Source organism: Lutjanus erythropterus, chromosome 4, assembly GCF_056507025.1.
Source record: "Lutjanus erythropterus isolate fLutEry1 chromosome 4, fLutEry1.hap2, whole genome shotgun sequence".
Classification (NCBI taxonomy): domain Eukaryota; kingdom Metazoa; phylum Chordata; class Actinopteri; order Lutjaniformes; family Lutjanidae; genus Lutjanus; species Lutjanus erythropterus.
In genome coordinates, this window is record NC_139320.1 from 17,714,991 (window position 1) to 17,733,565 (window position 18,575).

General features: G+C 40.2%; 1 protein-coding gene across 2 annotated transcripts in view; it reads left to right on the forward strand.

Moving 5' to 3' along the window:
• Positions 1–17,923, forward strand: part of LOC146328264 (mitochondrial intermediate peptidase-like) — a 32,865-nt gene extending 14,942 nt beyond the window's left edge. Inside the window, exons 17-19 of one of the 2 annotated variants that reach the window (XM_084717166.1) lie at positions 3,411–3,532; positions 5,255–5,328; positions 8,283–8,886. In XM_084717166.1, coding sequence (XP_084573292.1) covers positions 3,411–3,532; positions 5,255–5,328; positions 8,283–8,833 — 747 coding nt within the window. In that variant the 3' untranslated portion in view covers positions 8,834–8,886. Of the gene's footprint in view, positions 1–3,410; positions 3,533–5,254; positions 5,329–8,282; positions 8,887–17,552 lie in introns of those variants that run through there. The other variant, XM_084717167.1, reaches the window with a different exon arrangement.
• The last annotated feature ends 652 nt before the right edge of the window (positions 17,924–18,575 follow it).

Genomic DNA, 18,575 nt, shown 5'->3' on the forward strand with positions numbered 1-18,575 from the left:
CATTTGAGTGGCTAATAGGTTAGGGAGAGCCACAGATTATAAACATTAGGGTGATGCTGACATGTGTATAGTTTATAGAGCAGGGCTATCATTTCCCGCTGAGCGCTGAGAGAGAGGATCAGCTGTGAGTAACACAGACCACATGCTCACCCTTGAGCCGAAGATAATATTTGGAAATAAATGGCAGAAAGCAAGATGCTCTGCTCGCTGTGTTGACATTCTTTAATCTGCGATTCTTGGCCTGAATGTTTTGGGGCCAACTGGTTGCTCCTCTTTTTAATAAGCAGTTTTTTAAACGCAGACATCCATCCACATTCTATTGTAAAAGTTGCATCTTAGAGCCATGACTTGAGTTTAGAAAGAACAAAAAAATGTTTTCTTATCTACTTACAAGAGGAAGAGAGCAAAAAGCCTGCGCCGACTTTGTCTCCTTTGTATGTGAGGATCAAAAGGATATCTCTCTCACCCACTTGCACTCTCTCACTGAAGTCAACATTAATCATTTGATGTGAGGCAGAGGGATTGGAGACAAAGAGGAGCTTGAAAGTTTGAAAATCATTTTTTGTGGCACGTTGTGACGAGTGTCTTAAACCATCTTGTCAAAGGCTCAGAACAAACAGCTCTTCAGTAGCTGCTTATTTGTTTTCAGAATATCAGCGGCCATCAACCACATAAGAAATACAGTGGAACCAAAACTTCTCCAAATGAAACGCTGGCTTTCCAGTAGTTTAAAACTTGAATTAAACAACAAAAAAAGCACAAAACAGCTGTTTCTCTTGACTTGTTTTCAGTATATCAATTCATTTTGTTTTTATACATCAAATTAATCCTTTGCAAGTGTGTTGTAATCTTCCTTTCATATGAATATGAAATAAATCCAAACTACTATAACAGACTTCTAACCTACATGACCCAAGGCTCTGTATCACTGCTACGTTCAGCTGACAAAGCAAACTCGGTCAACTTCAGCTTGCCCGTGCCTTTCTGAGCCAGACCTCCTCTCTGGAGCGCTATTTGCTCTTATTAAAGTGACTGCAGCCCAGAAGAGTCCCGTCAAGTAGACACATCGGAGCTTAAGCATTTTTAACGCTGTTACACCACAGAGCCCCCTCCCTTCACCGCGAAGATAAGCAACCTCCATTTTAAGCTCTCAGACAGCTGTTTCAGAGTTTATTACACTTAATCATCCAGTAAGATCATTTTTAAGGTATTTATTTATCACGAAGGTGTCTGTAATATACTTTTTTGCAGGCATCTTCCAGAATGCAGGATACAGGATACAGGATCCATTTTGAATTCCTTGCTATACCTTCTAACTCTGAACTCAGTATTTTATAGTAAAATGTCACTGCAGAGGAAACAATTAGTATTTCAGATATGTCACTTGTCAATGTAATCCAAAACTGAAGAAATAGACTTAATCAATTTCTATATCACTGATATTATTTCTTAAAGTATAGAAATGCTGTATAAAATATGTACTCAGCTCTTCCTTTAAAATACGTTCTCAATCTCAATGAGTCTTACCAGATTTAAGTTGCTATAGTCAATATTTTTATATAAAAAATGGATTCCAAGACCATTTGTATAGTGAAAGGGGGTGCTTTTAGGGTCAAACCGACAAAGACACTAGACTCAGCTCTGCAGAGCTTTTCCAGCGTTTTGTACAGGATTTCGTTAAAGTGTGTAGGATTTAATGAAATCTAGCAGTAAACTTTCAGATTGCAAACACACCTTGTGTCACCAAGTGTATAAAAGAACCTGTGGTGGCTGTGTGCAGAACACCTAAACATATCTCAAGCCTGAGTTTGGTTTGTCTGCTCTGGGCTACTGTAGAAACAAAAGGACCCTCTATAGATAGAAATGGCTCATACTAATGTAAAATTGCAGTAGATAATACATCAATGACAACATGCCAATAAAGAATGAGATCTCAATCTCAGTGAGACTTACAATATTAAAGCTCATTTAGTCAATATGTTTATATAAACAATAGATCACATGTCCAAGTGAAAGAAATTGCTTGTTTTGGCAAACCCACAGAGAATTATCACCCGACTCTGATCTGTAGAGCTTTTTAGCATCTTTTAAGTCATAATTTTGTTTTTATGGCCTGCAACTGTATCGTTACTGACCATTCATAGGTCATATCAGCGTCATTTTTTTAGCAGCAGTAGGCAACTGTTTTGTCTAAAAACTGACTGTATATTACGTTCCCCGCAACAAACTGCAGACAGACTAAGCGAGCAACTAGCTGGTGAACATTGCGGATTATTCAGCAGTTAAGGAGCGAGATATTTCCCCCAGAAGAATAAATAAAGATGACGTAACATTAGCAGGAGTCTTGTTTATATGTACTACATTTCTAAGCAATAAGAAACTGCTAACAAGTTTTCCATAACAAATTTAGAAGGTGCTGCCAAGTGGCCAAAAAATCTGCTGATACTGATACTGCTGTAGGTATTCTAATCATTAAAAGGATTAGGGGCAGAGATTAAAGTAACTATAATCACCAAGGACAATAAACCAGGATTTTCTCTGGCACTGGTACTGAAGCACATAGCTAATTTGTGTACAAACAGTGCAAAGGTTATCACCATCCTTTGATTCAGACAGTTATTTCAGTTTCAGTTGGAGTATAAATCATTAAAGTGTTTAAAGTTATTATTATTTTTTTATGTTGAGGTGGAGGGAGGCGTCTGCAGTCTGTTATGGTTTTGTTAACTGTGGCAGCTGCTGTCTTTTCTAAACGGCTGAATGTTTGAGTGTTTGCCAGCTGAATTCCCCCAGAGTCCCCGTTTGCAAAGATCATAAAAGAGCTTGTCTTTATAGATATGGAGAGGGGCCCCCTCAGGCAACTGCAGGCAGAACAGAGGACAGGAGAAGGGGGCTTTCTACCATTTAGGAATTTCCATATTTTGTGCTTTAAAGAAGGATCTTGCAGGTTGTGATTTAAAATTTTGTTATAACGGTTTGAAGGAGGAAAGTAGCATTTATTCCACTAATATAATGATATCAGCAAAGATGCCGCTTAAAAGCTTTTTTCATGGATATCCACCTCATCTTATTAGCAGTGTCAAAACTAAAACTGACATAGGGTTCACTCTACAAATTTCAGTTTGGTTTTGCACTTGCAATTGCAAGTTGAGGTTAAAGTTTTAGTTATAGCCTCACATTTAGTCTCAACAGGTTTTACGAGGAGAAACATTTAAGCCTGTGATGTCCGCCCTCTGCCACACTGATCTCTCACCACACACACAGTATCTAACAAATATATAACATATTTCACTTTGTCAAAACTAATACTCTGTTTGTGTAATATCTTAATTTTAGAGCCAGATTCCTGCTGTCTTTTCTGTTTGTTTTGTCATGTCCAGTCTGGTGATTTTTTTTTTTCATTTCTTCTACAGGCATGGCAGCTGAGATTTAGTCACCTGATTGGCTATGGGGCCAAGTACTACTCCTACCTCATGTCCCGTGCTGTTGCCTCCATGGTGTGGAAACAGTGCTTCGTTCAGGATCCTTTAAACAGGTGAGACGGCTGCTGAAGGTTAAAAATTCAGTAACAAACTACCACACTGAACATGCAGGTGAAAATGCTCAATTTCCCTCTAATGAAAAAGTAAATATCTTTAACTTTTTACATAAAACAAACTCAAACTGAACATTTGCTATTGCACTTTTGTGCAGGCGGGAACTATTGTTGACTTTCATTATCTGAGATTTTAGCTGAGTCAGTTTAATTTCTCATAACTCACTTCTTAGCGTTACAATATAATTTCCACCTGCAACACAATGGCGTGAAGAAAGTTTTATGTTTTATTAATATTTTTTAAAGACCTTTACTGTGAAAGGCCTGTCTCAAATGGGCAAGGCACAAGTTCAACATTAAAATCCACTGACAGTAATTCTGCATTAGGGCTGGGCAATATATCCCACCGTTTTGTTGCAATATTGACATTGAGATATTCAGGCTTATATTATGAGTCGTAGTATCATCTAATGTAAAGTCCATTATTATTTTGGGAATATTGAAGATTTTCAAGGGGAGAATGCATAATGCATCAACTGAGCAATGCTTATATTGCCATTTGTTGCTTATCATGGAGAATTGCAAGTTAACCTCTTTAATAATACTCTCCCCTTTAATGCAGAGTGCACTCCACAGCTATAAATGCATCTTCATGTCAAACAACACTCATTTGTAATGGCCATCGAGGTGGGAAGGTTTTCCAAATAGCACCAAAACTGATCCTAGTTTATGACACAAATTAAGCAAAGAACTTAATCTGTAACATATGTAGAAAGTTTCACATTATCAGTATGTATCTACTTTACCTTTGTGTAAAGTCTGAAGGCATCAATTCATGTTTTCTTTCTGAGTTCAGTGAGAAAATGTAACTTTTCAGATGCAGGCGCTGATGATGATTTTTAGATTGATCAGTATGGAAGTGGATAATTTGTCCTTTCAATGCATTTGATTGGCATCAAGGTGATGAAGATGACTAGTTTAATCATTGCATTTCAAAGCGAAACAATGGTAGAAACCACATTAGATTCACTGAGGCTTATTTTTCATTCAGTTCCTGTATTTCAGTTTCCACAGAGGTATAAGATATATTTTGATTAACCCACAGTCTTAACACTGTTTTAAGTCACTTGTAACCCTGTGTTCATGGTGAGAACATTATATAATAATGTAAAGCCACAGCGTAAACCTGTTTTGCATTTAGAGCGCTGAGACAGATGCCTCCTGACAGGCCGCCTTCCCTGGATACTGTTTAAGTCTCTGCCGTCTGACATTGAACATGACATTAATATGAAACTCACGCCGGCCTGACAGGTGTCTGCTGTAATTCACAGACACCCACCAGCATTGACTTCACCAGAGCCTCCCTTATCACGAGCGTTTGCCCCTGGACAAAGCACAAAGGCTTTGTTTTGAAAAACGAAGCTCCTACCGTATCTCCATCGAGTCGAGCCCTGCAGCCTTTTCCCTCTGCATCTCCATTCTTTCCTTTTCTTTTCCTTTGCCGTCTCTCTGTCTTCCTGTCTACACTTTTCGCCTGAGATTGTTTTAGTTCCACCTGCAGTTGTCAGATCTCTGTTTCCTGTCACCTGTCTGTTGTGAACAGGCAGCTTAGGAGACTTGGCCCTGGGCTCCAAGTGGCAGCAGCAGTGGTGGAGCTGACAGGGAGGAATACAGGTGTCTGTAACCTTATCTCCTTCTCTTCTGTGTTTGTCTCTTTGTCAGGGACATGGGTGAGCGTTACCGTCGGGAGATGCTGGCACATGGAGGAGCCAAGGAGCCCATGCTGATGGTGGAAGGTAATTTACCATGTCCAATCTTTTTTTTTTTTCTTTTTTTATCTCTTTTTTTTTTTTTTTTTTTTTGCAAAAAGTTTACTAAAGCACACACATCCAAATTACTATTTCAACCGTGCAACATTTTGGCTGCAAGCTGTTCTACAGACACGAGACAAACTCAGACACACTTTACTTTAGTATCCATCCAAGATGTCTGCTGACAGGTCATATGATTACATTGATACAAAACCAAGAGCTTTGTCAGAACAACTCGAATATCACATGACTAGAGCATCAGGTTTAAACCTTCACAATATAATGCAATAATGAAGAAGCAAAAGTAAAATGCCTTGGCACAAATGTTTGGCACTTTTAGACCTCAGGCAGCTGTTTTTTGGGCTCTCAGCCAACCTTTTGACCCCACAGCCTTCAGGCAGCGGTCGTCCCACCTCATACAGGACACCTGCAGATTTAACTGTTTTGTAACACAGTTTAAAAGCTTTAGGATTCTCCAGAGTTCATTTCTAGGTTTACTTCAGTTTAGGAATTAAAGTGTCAGACCATAAGCTTCCAGTAGCAGCAGTTATAAATAGTTTGTGTAATTACTGTAACATAATGCTGTTGAATTTGTTTTGACATGCTGGACAACCTGGATGCTCTCATATCAGGCAAAAAAAAACATATTTGAAAAAACATACAGCTTGTGTTGATGGAAGAGAGTCCACCCTTAATTTACTCACTTGACAAGGTTTTTCTTTTTTCAAATTGTTAAAAATATTGTGAGGATTTCAGGAGAAGAACTTAAATAAAATACATAGATGAATAAGTAAATGAAAACAATATATGGAAACAGACAATATTGTTATATATACTGTATATATTAAGACATCTCTGAGGTTAATTTCTTCTGTTTTATACACAATACGCATACACAATTCAAAAACAACAAAACCAAGAAAGGGGAGAAAAGTTCAGTATTATCATTTATTATTTTGCAGAAGAGATTTCACCTTATCAGCTACAGGCACATTGATATTATTTTGTCTGTTTATTGATATTTCCATTCAAAGTATGTGAAGAAAAAATTGCAATGACCAACCATTGAGCATAAACAGTCAGCAGGCATGGATGAGAGAATGATGGGATTTTCCATTCACAGCAGTCACAACAGAAAATAAGACACATTATTGTTGGGTTGATATCACAGGGGAAGGATCACCAATCAATAGCAATAATTTGAGGCAACTGTTTATTTATATGTCAGGTAAGATTTACCTGTTTTCTTGATGTTAATTACAGTCCTTTGACCTCACCAGTAAAGGTTGCATTGAAGATCACCTGAGGGGAAAATTAGCACTAACCTGAGTTGGTTGTCAGACAGAAGCAGCTGTGTGTCCTTGAGTCAGGTTGTTGTTTTTTCAGGCGGTCACAGCTGCTGCTGCTGCTGCTGCTGGTGTTGTGGTTTGGCCAGTTTTTGTGCTTCAGCTCCCACAATGGCACATATTTGCCAGTTTAACGCACCTCCCAAGGTTTTTTTTTTTTTATCTTTGTTTACAAGAGCTTTGGGAACCCAGAAACACAGCCAGCTCTGCTGTTGTAGGCTGCTGTATTATGAATTGTCGAGTCAGCTCTCTCTGGCAACTGTACACTATTCATCCGAGTCCAACCCTTTTCTGAGCTCAGATTTTTGATCTGCTTTAAGAACAATCTTAACTAAATGACATTGTACATTATTATTAAGCTTTTTGAGCTCATACAAAATGCAGAAAGCAGGAAAGACAGACATGGATGATTATAGGTTTGAGCCCTAAAAACTGCTGACTCTGCAGGGCTGAAAAGACAGACTGGTATATTCCACACTGCGTTTAACCACTTCAAATCAGCATCTTATTTTTCAGCCATGAGTTTTTTTGTGTGTGTGAAATGTCTCAACAACTATTGGATGATGTATGTGTGAAATACCAGGTGCTGGACAGAAGTATATGTTAAAAAAGATAAACTAGACACTGCGCACTGGATAATGTTCCCAGGAACATTTATTTAAATACTACCATGTGATGTCTCAAGCGCTGCAGAAGGGCTGGCACCTGAAACTTCACATGTATATTAATAAATATTTATGGGAGCATTATCTATAGTGTGAACTCTTTTTTTCTAAATTTGAGGTCATGGCAAATCATCCCCAGACTACCTGTAAAGAATCTTGAGTTTTGTAAGTTGTTGAGTTAGGGGAAACTTTTATAAACTTTGTGAAACGCTGTCTTTGACTTATTCTTAGTTATGTGTGCCCTTGTGTAAAGTCAGCAAATGTAATACATGAAATTATACCTTTCTTTGTTTTAAAAAATGTTATGTCAGTGGGTCCCAGTGTGTTGCAGCACCATATTGTAGGCTACTCTGTGGCTGGATGAATTATGTCCTGTTAACAACAGCTGCACAGATAAATGCAGCACACACCCTCACATACACAGTTCTTTCTTACTGTACATCACTCATTTCACACAAATGCCCACACCAGTGGGGTGGGAAATGCTGATTCTATCTCTTTCAGCCTCCTTTTTACAATCTTTATTTTATTTTAGCTAAAAACTATCTGTATCAATGTTCCGGTGTTGATAGATGCCAGCACGTTGTATGGATTGCATTTACACCTACAGAAGAAACAATGTGAGCCAGACTACGTTCAGATGTGATCAGGCAGATCCAATTACATTTATTTATTAACATGAGTTTTTATTATCTGCATAATATGTCCTGATACAGATGCATTTTAATACCAGCTGTAATTAGCGTGCCGGCCTTGTTTGACTACATTCTGAGGTGTCTTTTGGTTATTCCTTAAGCTTGTAGCCATCAAATGGTAGTTAATCACATTATGTCATTTTAGCAGAAGCTATAGTTGACAGGCAAATAAACAGCTACTTCCTCCTCTTCCCTCCACCTTCCCATCACTTCCTTTTCTCCTCGTGGAGCAGTCACCGTGGCATGTCTGGACAGGACAACAGAAGAGGAGCTGAGAGCAGAGAGACGGAGAGAGGGAGTAGTAATATCAGGTGACATTTGGGAGTGTACTGTAAATCTCTCCCTCAGGGTCACCTCCTCCCTCCTCCATCGGATTGTCCCTTCTGACAGCTTCAACCAGGGCTGTACCCAGCCTCTGAAATTACAACCACCAACAGATCAGTTCCTTGTTATTAAATCTACTGACCAATTAACTGTTGTTGAACTGACAACATTTGCTTTTATGGCTCCCTTTGAAGTGAATGCTGCTCTAATTATAGGCCAAGGCCCTATGTGCCGGATAGTTATCAGGGTCATATTAATCTCTCTGGCTGTCTTTCCCAGCCTTAACTCATTGTTCAAGCCTCCAGACTGTAAAAATGTCTGCTTTGGGAATAATACTTACCCAGACAATTCAATGTTAGAACAGAAAATGCAGATTGACTTAATTCAAGTCCCATGTTTTTGGCAATTTCCCATAATACAGTTTTCAGTCCAGCTTCGCTTTGTGCACCTGCATTTCTGATAATCATCTGAGCTCCTTTTCTTTATTTCTGTTGTCATAATAAAATCTATTCCTTGTCTGGAGAAATGCTCAAACTAAGGTAAAACATCCCCGCATTTTGAAAGGAGACTCATCCAGCCATCTCACCATTTTGATGGCTACATATGTCCTCATAATTTACCTCAGCATCATGAAAGCTGCAGTCAGAGTTATAAAACTACATCAGTGCATGTGCTGAAACATTTAGCTTTTCACGACTATTCACTATGGGGTTGAGAGGTTCATAGCAACCATCTTGAATTCCTATTGGGGAATGGAAAAGGATTTTGAAGCAAATAAGAAGGGCCCTTTTATGTCTGAAGCACTATTTGGGCCAAAAGAGAGTAGAAGACTAGAGGAAGGACACAGAATCCAGATCCAACCCATTACACATAATCCTTTCAAACAAAGACTCTTGTAAATGGAGGTGTGTAACATTTCCCTCCTATCCCCTTCGGCGAGGTGGTCGCGGGGGCACAGGGGCACACAGGCAACCGGAGCAGACCCAGCAAGGCTAATCGGAGGCCAGTCTTTATCTGCGTGGCTCCCTGCCCACCACTGGATGTTTCCCAGGAAAAGACGGTGTTGAAATGTAAACCCAGGCGGGTATTAAATCCAGGGCAGCAGCATCAGGACTGAGTGAGTGAGTCCGAGGAAAAAGTGCGAGTAAGAGGGAAGAGAAAGGGAAGGAGAGAGTGAAAGGTGATCGACTGACTGAACTGGACCTCGGCTCCTGCTACAGAGAGGGCTTTCATGGCCCAGCCTGTTCCCATAGCCCCGACCGCAGAGCACAGAAAATGGATCTACTTGGGCTCAGTAGCCGAGTCCCAGGACCCTGGTAGTTCTTTGTCTGGAGGCGGCTTGACTGAATAGTTCTTATGACTGCTTGCATGGCTGCTAATAAACCCCAAGAGCATGGTGGTCTGTATAGTCCCACAGCACTTTTGTGACAGTGATGTATAGTTGTGTCTGAACAGGAGGAGAGAGTTGGATTGAACTTTGCAGCTAAGATGTAAAGCTGCTAAATACTTAATTTATAGCCCGTACTTAAAAACAGACATGATTTGTGATGAAAATTATCATTTTAGTGCTCCATACTGTGCAAGTACAGAGGGAAGTGTCTTACCCTTGATTTACTGAGAGTAGTTAAGCTTTAGTGAAAAAAGCTCAGAGTCCTGAAACATTTGAAGAAATATTCGTCATTGCTGCAGACATAGATGGCAATTTGTTTTAGCTTTTGTGTGATGGAAATCCCACCAACTGGATACATTTTAAACTAAAATAATAATATAATAAACATTTATGTAGCACCTTTCAACACATTTTAAAGTGCATTGCAATGAAAATAGACCCAGGAACAACCAGGAATGACTCATCTGAGGATTTCAGGGGGGCAGGAAAGGACAAAGGGCACTAAAAGATATGCTAAATAACTTGGACCTAGGCCTCTCAGGGCTTTTATAAAAAATCAGCAAAATCAGTCCTTAAAGCAACAGGTGTAAGGAAATATTGGTGAGATGTGGTCATGTGTCTTAGTCCAAGTCAAAATCCTGGCAGCAGCATTTTGTATGCGCTGGAGACAGGAGAGGGATTTTTTTTTTTTAACTGATCTCAGGGAGCAAGGATTCACAGTAATCTGACTGACTAGTTCTGATGGCATAGCAGTTTCCATTGTCTCTAGTATTCAGTGTCTCTGGACCTGACAAGTGTTTTTTTGAATTTTCACAAGGAAATGCATCAGCAAGACAAACAGTCCACAGCTGAGCTAGCAGCTCTGATAAAGTGATCTTTGGCACATGCAATGCTTTGCATACAATGCCAACATGCTGCTGTTTTGCAGGTATAAAATTGCTAACATTTTCTTATTAGGGCTGAACATAAAGTAGAGCTGAGTTGAATGAGAATGTCTTTAATTTTGCAGCTTATATAGTTATGGCACGTGTGTTGGCTAAATTTTTCAGCCCGCTGAAGTGAAACAGCATCTGCATGGTCAAAGTTCATCTGTTTGCATAAACCTTTCGAAAATATTACCGAGATACACACATTTTAGAACCTCATAAGCTGTAGGTAGGGAAAATTGTCTTTCATTAGGAGGCTGGTTTAGGTTGAGTTTTGTCGGGTTTATCCTCAACAACATTGCAGGTTTTTCTTCTTTTGTGAAGGCACTTGCTCAACAAAGAGCCTCCCAGTGCAATGTTTGTCATCACCTTTGTCTTGCTTGCTTTCTGGGCCTGTCTTAAGTGCTGTTTGTAGGAAAAGCTTCCTGAACTTCAAAGGCGTAATTACAGAGGCAGCGAGCCGAAGGTTTGCCTCCAGGTTTGACAGAGGTAACTGCTTTTCACACCTTGACATGTTTCGAATGGTTATGAGCAGCAGCTGAACAGGAAGCCAGCAATGTGTTTTGAAATGTGTGATCATAAACTCTTACTTACAGTAGCTATATAAGTATTGTTTCATACACATACTGGGAATAAGACACTACAGAGGCAGCGAGGTTGATGCTCAAGTTACTGCACGCTGCAGTTTGTTCGCATTTTAAATGTACAAATGTGGTTCACTGCTGCTCCCTCCAAGCTGCGAGTGGGTGTAATTGGCCTATAAAAGCAACCAATTAAATCATGAAAGAACAGAACACGGCCAAGCCCATGGGACTGGGATCAATAGCACTTAGAAAACAACCAGTTTCAGCTAAGCCTTCTGAGTGGTTAAAGACACTTTCCAGCAGTGCTGATTAGTGTTCTAACAGCAGAACACGGGTAAAAAATAAAAGTGCTTGCTACACTTACTTTCAGAGAGACAAAAAAGAAATATATGGGTTTTTGTAGAAAAGCTTTACTACTCCAGAGGTTGACTAATATGACTTACAATAAAAATCTTAAAATCAAATCCATATTCAAAAAATGGGAATACTGTTTTATTTAATTGTTCTTAGAAGAATGTTGTCGTCACAGTTTATTCCCAGTTTCTTTATCTGTGACAGAAAAACTCTTTCTAGGCGGTTTCTCGGATGTTTGATAAATTCAGTCTGCAGTAGCTGCAGGCTGGGCAGCAATTTTGAAACATTTCTGCTGAATTCTGCTCCCCAGAGCTGTCATTAGCAAGGCTCAGAGCTGTTAGCCAGCCACATAGGTCTTCATTTAACTGATACCCATCGCCCACCACCCTTTAACTAAATAAATGAGTCTGTGCAAGCTGCATATGAAAGATAAAACTCTGTTTACTTGAAAGATTTTTTTAACTTTTAGTGTAAGTGCAATTGTAGAAAAAATAATAGGGCAGATTTGGGTGGACTGGACATACTGTACCATTCATTAGGATTTATGACGCCTTCACATGCTCCTCGGATGGTCCCGTTTCGTGAGCTGAGTAGTCATTCTTCTGACTTTGGTGTTTTCATGAGCTTTAAAGTCATAGTGTAGAAGCAACATGGATGCTGCAAAGGGTAGGGTTAGCATTGTTGCATGTTTGGGTGACAGCTTGGCTGAGACTAGTGTAGTGTAGCTGTTTTTACATATAACGTCAACATAAAATGAGTTTCCATTTTTCAATAAAAACAGTCTCTCTGATCTGTATTGAGAAAATTACTGTTTCAGACTAGAAGAGGAAACTGAGCTGAAGAGAAGAGTCTGTGATTCGAGCGTTCCCACACCAGCTTGGAAAAATTGGGCTGTGATAGAGAATGAGTAGTGCACTTTCCTTCCCCAATAAGTACTCTTGAAGTACCCTTGAGCAAAGGCACTCAATTGACAGTAGTTCCAGTGGGGCTGTTCAGTAGCAGGATTTGGCTTAAAAGGTGCATTCTTAATCAGTTTGTCTGGGGATGCTGTTGTTAAGAAAGATCCACTGTTAATTTAAAACACTTTGTTATGTGTCTTTTAACACCTGCCGTTTTGCCCAAACTCCATTGGCCAAGTTGGCTAACGCTCCAGGTCCTGAGATGACTGTAATAGGTAGAAGCCTTGTTCCTCAATGGCTGTGTCAGTGCCATTATGAATGGAAATGGAAACTCTTAAATCTGAGATGACTCACATGGCAAAGCCTCTGTCCTAAGGCTTTCCTAACAATGGACACAAAGCACAGCCTATGCTTAGTTTGGCTCTGGCTTTCCTCGGTGCGTTGCCAAGACTGAGTGTATATTTCTGCCCACTGTGATGCTGTCAAGCATGCACAGAGATTCGTACAGCGTCAGTGCTGCGGAGGTGGTGTTGTTGTGAAGTGGCTGGAACTATGTTTCATCAAAGCAGTTTGAGTGAGGCCTGTGTATTATCCAGTGCGTGGGGCAAAACATCTTGCTGAATTATTTGATGTACCGTGCTTTGAGCACCACAAATGAAAATAATCGCCTCCATTGTGTTGGGGTGGTGACAGAAATCTCAAACCTTGAACAAATAAAACTATTTCCATGGGTGAACACTGCTGGGCTGAGTCCTCTGAATGGAGCCTTCTCTTTAAATGCAAATTAGTGTAACATGGTGCAAAAGAATCCACTGTCTAGGTTTTTTGTGGTTGCAGTAGTTTGAGAGGTTCTTCATACTTTGCTGTGATTCGTACTATAGTTTACCTTTACCTGTGTGGTGCTGTTAAAGGAATAGTTTGGATTATCTGACGTAGGGTTGTATGAGGTGCTTATTCATAGGAAGTGTATTACCTACAGTGGATACTGATGAGCAAACCCCCAGTTTTGGGAAGCAGAGAGGAGCACCAGAAAGGAAGGTACGAACAGCTGGGGACAGGAACAGCAACAAAAGGTTATTTAGCCGCTTACAAAAGTTCCACCAGAAAATATACCAGTTTAAATATATGCAGTTTTGTCAAATATCGCTCTTTCCATACCAACCAAATTCTACTGGCAAAATCAGTCATTTTAATCTCCAGAATACAGGATTTGCTGGTCTACCGCTGCCTCCGTCTGTTAGTTTGTTTGTGTTATTGTGTTACTTCAGTGTTTTAAAAGTACAATTCAGACTCACCAATAAACACGGTGGTAGACCAGCAACTCCCGTTTTCTGCAAGGTAAAATTGCTTATTAGGCTACACTCCTTAGCCTCTGTACTCGTCTCTCCTTCTCCAAACTGGGGTTGTGCCAACCGGAATCTACTTTAAGTAATACACTGACTATTGATAAGTACAGCCCCTCTTCAAATAATTCAGACTATCCCTTTAGTTCAAAGGATCCGTTTTCTTTAGCTTTAGTGCTTGTCTTTTTACGGTGTGCTGATTGTACCCTGCTGGTCTGTTTTGTCTGATTCTGCCGCTCCACCTCCTTGTGTGTATCTGTCAAAGCAGCTTCTCAGATCAGATAGTCCTCTGCACTGTTGTTATGACTCTGAGGTTATCTGTGCATTCCTCTCAAACTCGCTCAGGGATCTGGGTTGAAAAAAGACTCACTCCTCACCGCTCATTGTTGTGTTTCTCTTCATCTACTGTTGGTAACCATGTGAGACACAGGTGCTGACACCCAGAACTGTTAGTGATGAGGAGCCAGCGAGGGCGCTATTGTTTACCTGAATAACCTCTTTCATGGTCACACCTCCATTTCCATCTCTCTCTATCTCTCTCTCTCTCCCCTCCTCCTCCTCCTCCTCCATCTGTCTCTCTCTCATCACTCTTGTCATGTTAACTTTGCTTTTTAACACACTAACCTATGGCAGGCGAGGCGGTAGGCATCAGATCTCCCCTGTGGATATACAGTCAGGAAATTACATCTATTAGAGAAAGTGCCGGTGATGCTGCGGACAGAGAGTTCAACTGGTAGCTGAGCCCACAGCTCTGTCCGCTCACACACTTTAAAAAAATCAACCAAGTAAACGTGTCATGTCAGAACATGTGTGTACGTGTGTGCTTGTTTCTTACATTTACACTGGTGTAGTAATTGGGGAGGTGACTACCCTTGACACTGTCCTTTGAGCTTCAAGGAAGCCTGAAGTAAAACCAGTGACTTCCCTTTTTCTACTGATGCTGTTCTGTGACTGACCTCTGACCTTTGGCAACATAAAAGAGGATATTCATGCAAGGATTAATAAAATATCTCATCAACATGCAATTGTTCTTTCAACAATGACTTGGATTGAGTCAGAATATTTTGACATAAAGTCTGTAACTTATAACAAATTACACAGCAATTTTTGTATTTTTTAACACAATCCATGCTCTTTTTCCTTTAGCAAATCAGGTTCAACATGCTGTCATAATAAACCCATCCTTCATTTTCATGCTCTTTGGCCGACACTCCTTAAAATACACATTCATCAGTTTTAAGGCATTTTTAAATTACAGTGTTACTGCAGTAGAGGGCTCAGTGATTGAGAACTGTCAACCATGACTTTCATGCATGTTGGCAAGCCAGTCATGGTGTCATGTTTTGTAAAATGTAAACAATTCCCTCGTGCACTCTAGTTAATACAGTACAGTAGAATATTTAAGTCATTGTGAGCATGTTAGCATGCTGACATGCTGTCTAAGCACAGCCTCATAGGGCTCCTAGCAAGGCTTCAGACTCTTAGTCTTGTTTTACATCATTAAATACTTAGGAATGTATTTAAAATTAAAAGGAATAGACTAAGATGTCCTATGCAGGAATAGTGTGCTGAAAATGTCCCCCTTTCTCCTCATACCATGGCGTTATCTTGGAATGATATTCAGTAATGAAATTACAATACTGAAGCACTTTTCTATTACAGTTGTGTTAACTGTATTACCTTACAGTGCCAGCTCTCTGAAGATGCATTTAAGTGCACCTTGATAAGCTGACCTCAATATCCACTCTATTAACGCTTATTAATGCAGCTCAATATGTTCATAGCATTTCAGTCTCCACTTCAAAAGGGACCATCAACTGCCACAGACATCAACAGTGGTCACAGCAACAACATCCTGCAGCTTTTTACTTAGCACTATCATTTATGGTTGGAAATCATCACTTTCATGTGGCTGCCGTGTTCCCAGGGATCCAGGGGCCTTGCGGTTGTGGTGCGTTCAGGACCCCTGTATGTTGGGATCATCTTGTAGCCAAGAGGCAGGGTGCAACCAGTGGGTAAGAGGAGATGATAATCCCTTCTCTGGTGCTCTCATGCAAGGCGATTCACTGCAGGCCGGGCCAAACCTGCAATCGGTGTCTACCGGCTGAGCCAGTTTCAGGATGGCAGCAAAACAAACTCCCCAGTGTGTGTGTGTGTGTGTGTGTGTGTGTGTGTGTGTGTGTGTCTGTTTGACTGTCCATATCTTGCTGTGTGTCCATGTTCAGGGTCGCTGTGTGAAACTCTTTGCGTCTCCATTCATGCGTGCCTGTGCAGACATGCTTGTGTGCTTGAGAGTGTGTGTGCGTTGGAGGTGACCCATGGAGGAAAGAGGGGGAGGGGGAGAGCGCCTATTTACATTGGCAGCTACACAAGGGGAAATGAACTGACTTCAAAGCGGGCGTGCAGCTGAATTGTAAAGCGAGCAAGGGAGTCCTCCACGCATGAGCTGGCAGACAGGCTCTCAAAACACAGACAGACATTCCCAGGGCTCGCTCGCCGGCTGCACAGTCATATTCGCTCTACAGCACTAGTCACAGTCTGGTGTAACGAGAGTGTGTGTGTGTGAGCTCCGTATCACCTTCTATAAAGCACTATAAAATGAACAGTATACCTTTTGTTAAAAGCAGAAGTAGAAGATGTTGTGAACTTCATAGCTACATTTTATTGTGATCGTATCACCATTTGAGACCTGTTAAATATATCCTTGAAGCTGGTTTCTCTGAGTTTTTGTGCGTATTTACGCTCATTTTCAGTATGAGGCAAATGGGCCTCATGCAAGAACCACAATTGTGAACACACACATCATCACATGCAGGTTCATGGAAGTTGTTGTCCAGGGGAACATCCTCTGTTACTATACCTCGCAGTGCAGCATCACCTCTCATGGCACGTATACTGTTGTCCACCCCCACTACAAAGACTTCCCCTTGACCAATTCTCATGAACATGCACACAGTTAAATAGTTATCTAAAGTTAGGAGTGTCTGGTGTATCTCATGTGGCACACTCGTATGAGTCCAGCATACAAAATAAGGTAACAAAGATAAGACTATGAAAATGTTATTGAACGAAGCCCAATGTGTGAGGGTGCAGTTCAGAAAAAAAATAAAAGTGCTGCACACTGTCTTTAACGATTTAGTATAAGAAATTTTGCCCAAAATGTGATTTACATTTCCTTATATAGACATATTGGATTGATATCTCTACAGCAGATATTCAACGTCGTCCCCTCCCTCAGTCAATCTCTACTTTAAAGTAGAATGCCACATGAAACTGCAAAATCCAAACTAAAAATAAATCCATCCTTAAAATACATCACACTAATGTTGATGATATTACGAGCAAACTAGAATTAGAGCAAACGTCTCAGAAGCAGTGGTCTGTATCCATGAATGTAATTGGATTTTAGCTTAATTTGGGATAAAAATAAGACTTCCTTCAAAGGGTTTCTTGAAAATTGTTCCTTTTTACCTCAGAGTGCTCTGGTTTATAAAACCACTGCAGTGACTTCATCTATAATGTTCCAAAAAGCTGTGCTTTTGCTGTCAGAATGAGGTGAGATGGAGTGATGGAAAATAGAAAACCAGTTCATCCCAGTGTCCTGCCAGAGCTTTTTCCTTCCCAGAGGCAGATGTGCATTGGACGCAGACTAAAACCTGCTGCTTTGTGTTTTTGTGCGGCAGGGATGCTGCAGAGACGGCCCACCATTGAGGACTTTGTGGATGCGCTGGTGTCTGAACTCGATCCGAACTTTGAGACCTTCATTATGGACTCTGAAAGCTGAAAAATGCTTCACGTTGGCATGGAAATGGACATCGAACTTTTAAAGAGCAACAAGATCTCCGGTGATGCAGGTGAAAGACATGACAGCAGGGCGTACACTCATTGTCATTAAGCATCTTTACTCTGTCTGCACATGAACTATTAGCATTTTATATGTTGCTGGACTCTCTTAAAGTCACATTGACTTGTATGATATATTCGTCTAATTCTGCTGCCAACATGAGGTAACATGTTAAGAATTAAAGACTTGTTACCAAACCTGGAAAACTGATGATTATGCCTAAATATTGATTGTTGCAGATTATTATGGTAAATTTTCTCCTATTCACAGACACTTTCCCAAAACTCCCCTTGTTCAATATCATAAAACCATTTTGAGTTTGTATACAAGGTTTTGATGTTTTGCAGCATTTGGTTTCTTTTTTAAAAAATAACAAAAAGCTGTACTCTGCAATGTAAACTATCCCTACAGTTTGACTAATTTTATATTTTTGTGTTTTTCATCATTAATTTGTCTTTATTCTTATTAATTAATTAATCCCACAGCCACTACCCCACTGTTAATATCCGTTTTCAGCTCACACACTAGCAGAACTTTGTTTTTTCCTGATCGAATCAGCGTGAGGAAGAATACTTAATCTGTTCTTCCTGTCATGTGCTCATTGTTTAGGCTCTAAATTAATACTGCTCCATCTGTTTTGTCTGTCAGAGTGTTTCAGGGGGAGGAGGAGGAGGAGGAGGAGGAGGAGGAGGAGGAGGTGGTGGTGGGTGCGGTGGAAAAATTTTGCACTTTGTCTTTTTAAATCATAAATTAAGCTGTGGTCATATCTGATCTGGATTGTCTTCATGTAGTACAGTGTAGAAATGCAAGTCAGCTGTATTATTATGAAAGGTTCGTATTTAATATTTTTATAACATGGTTA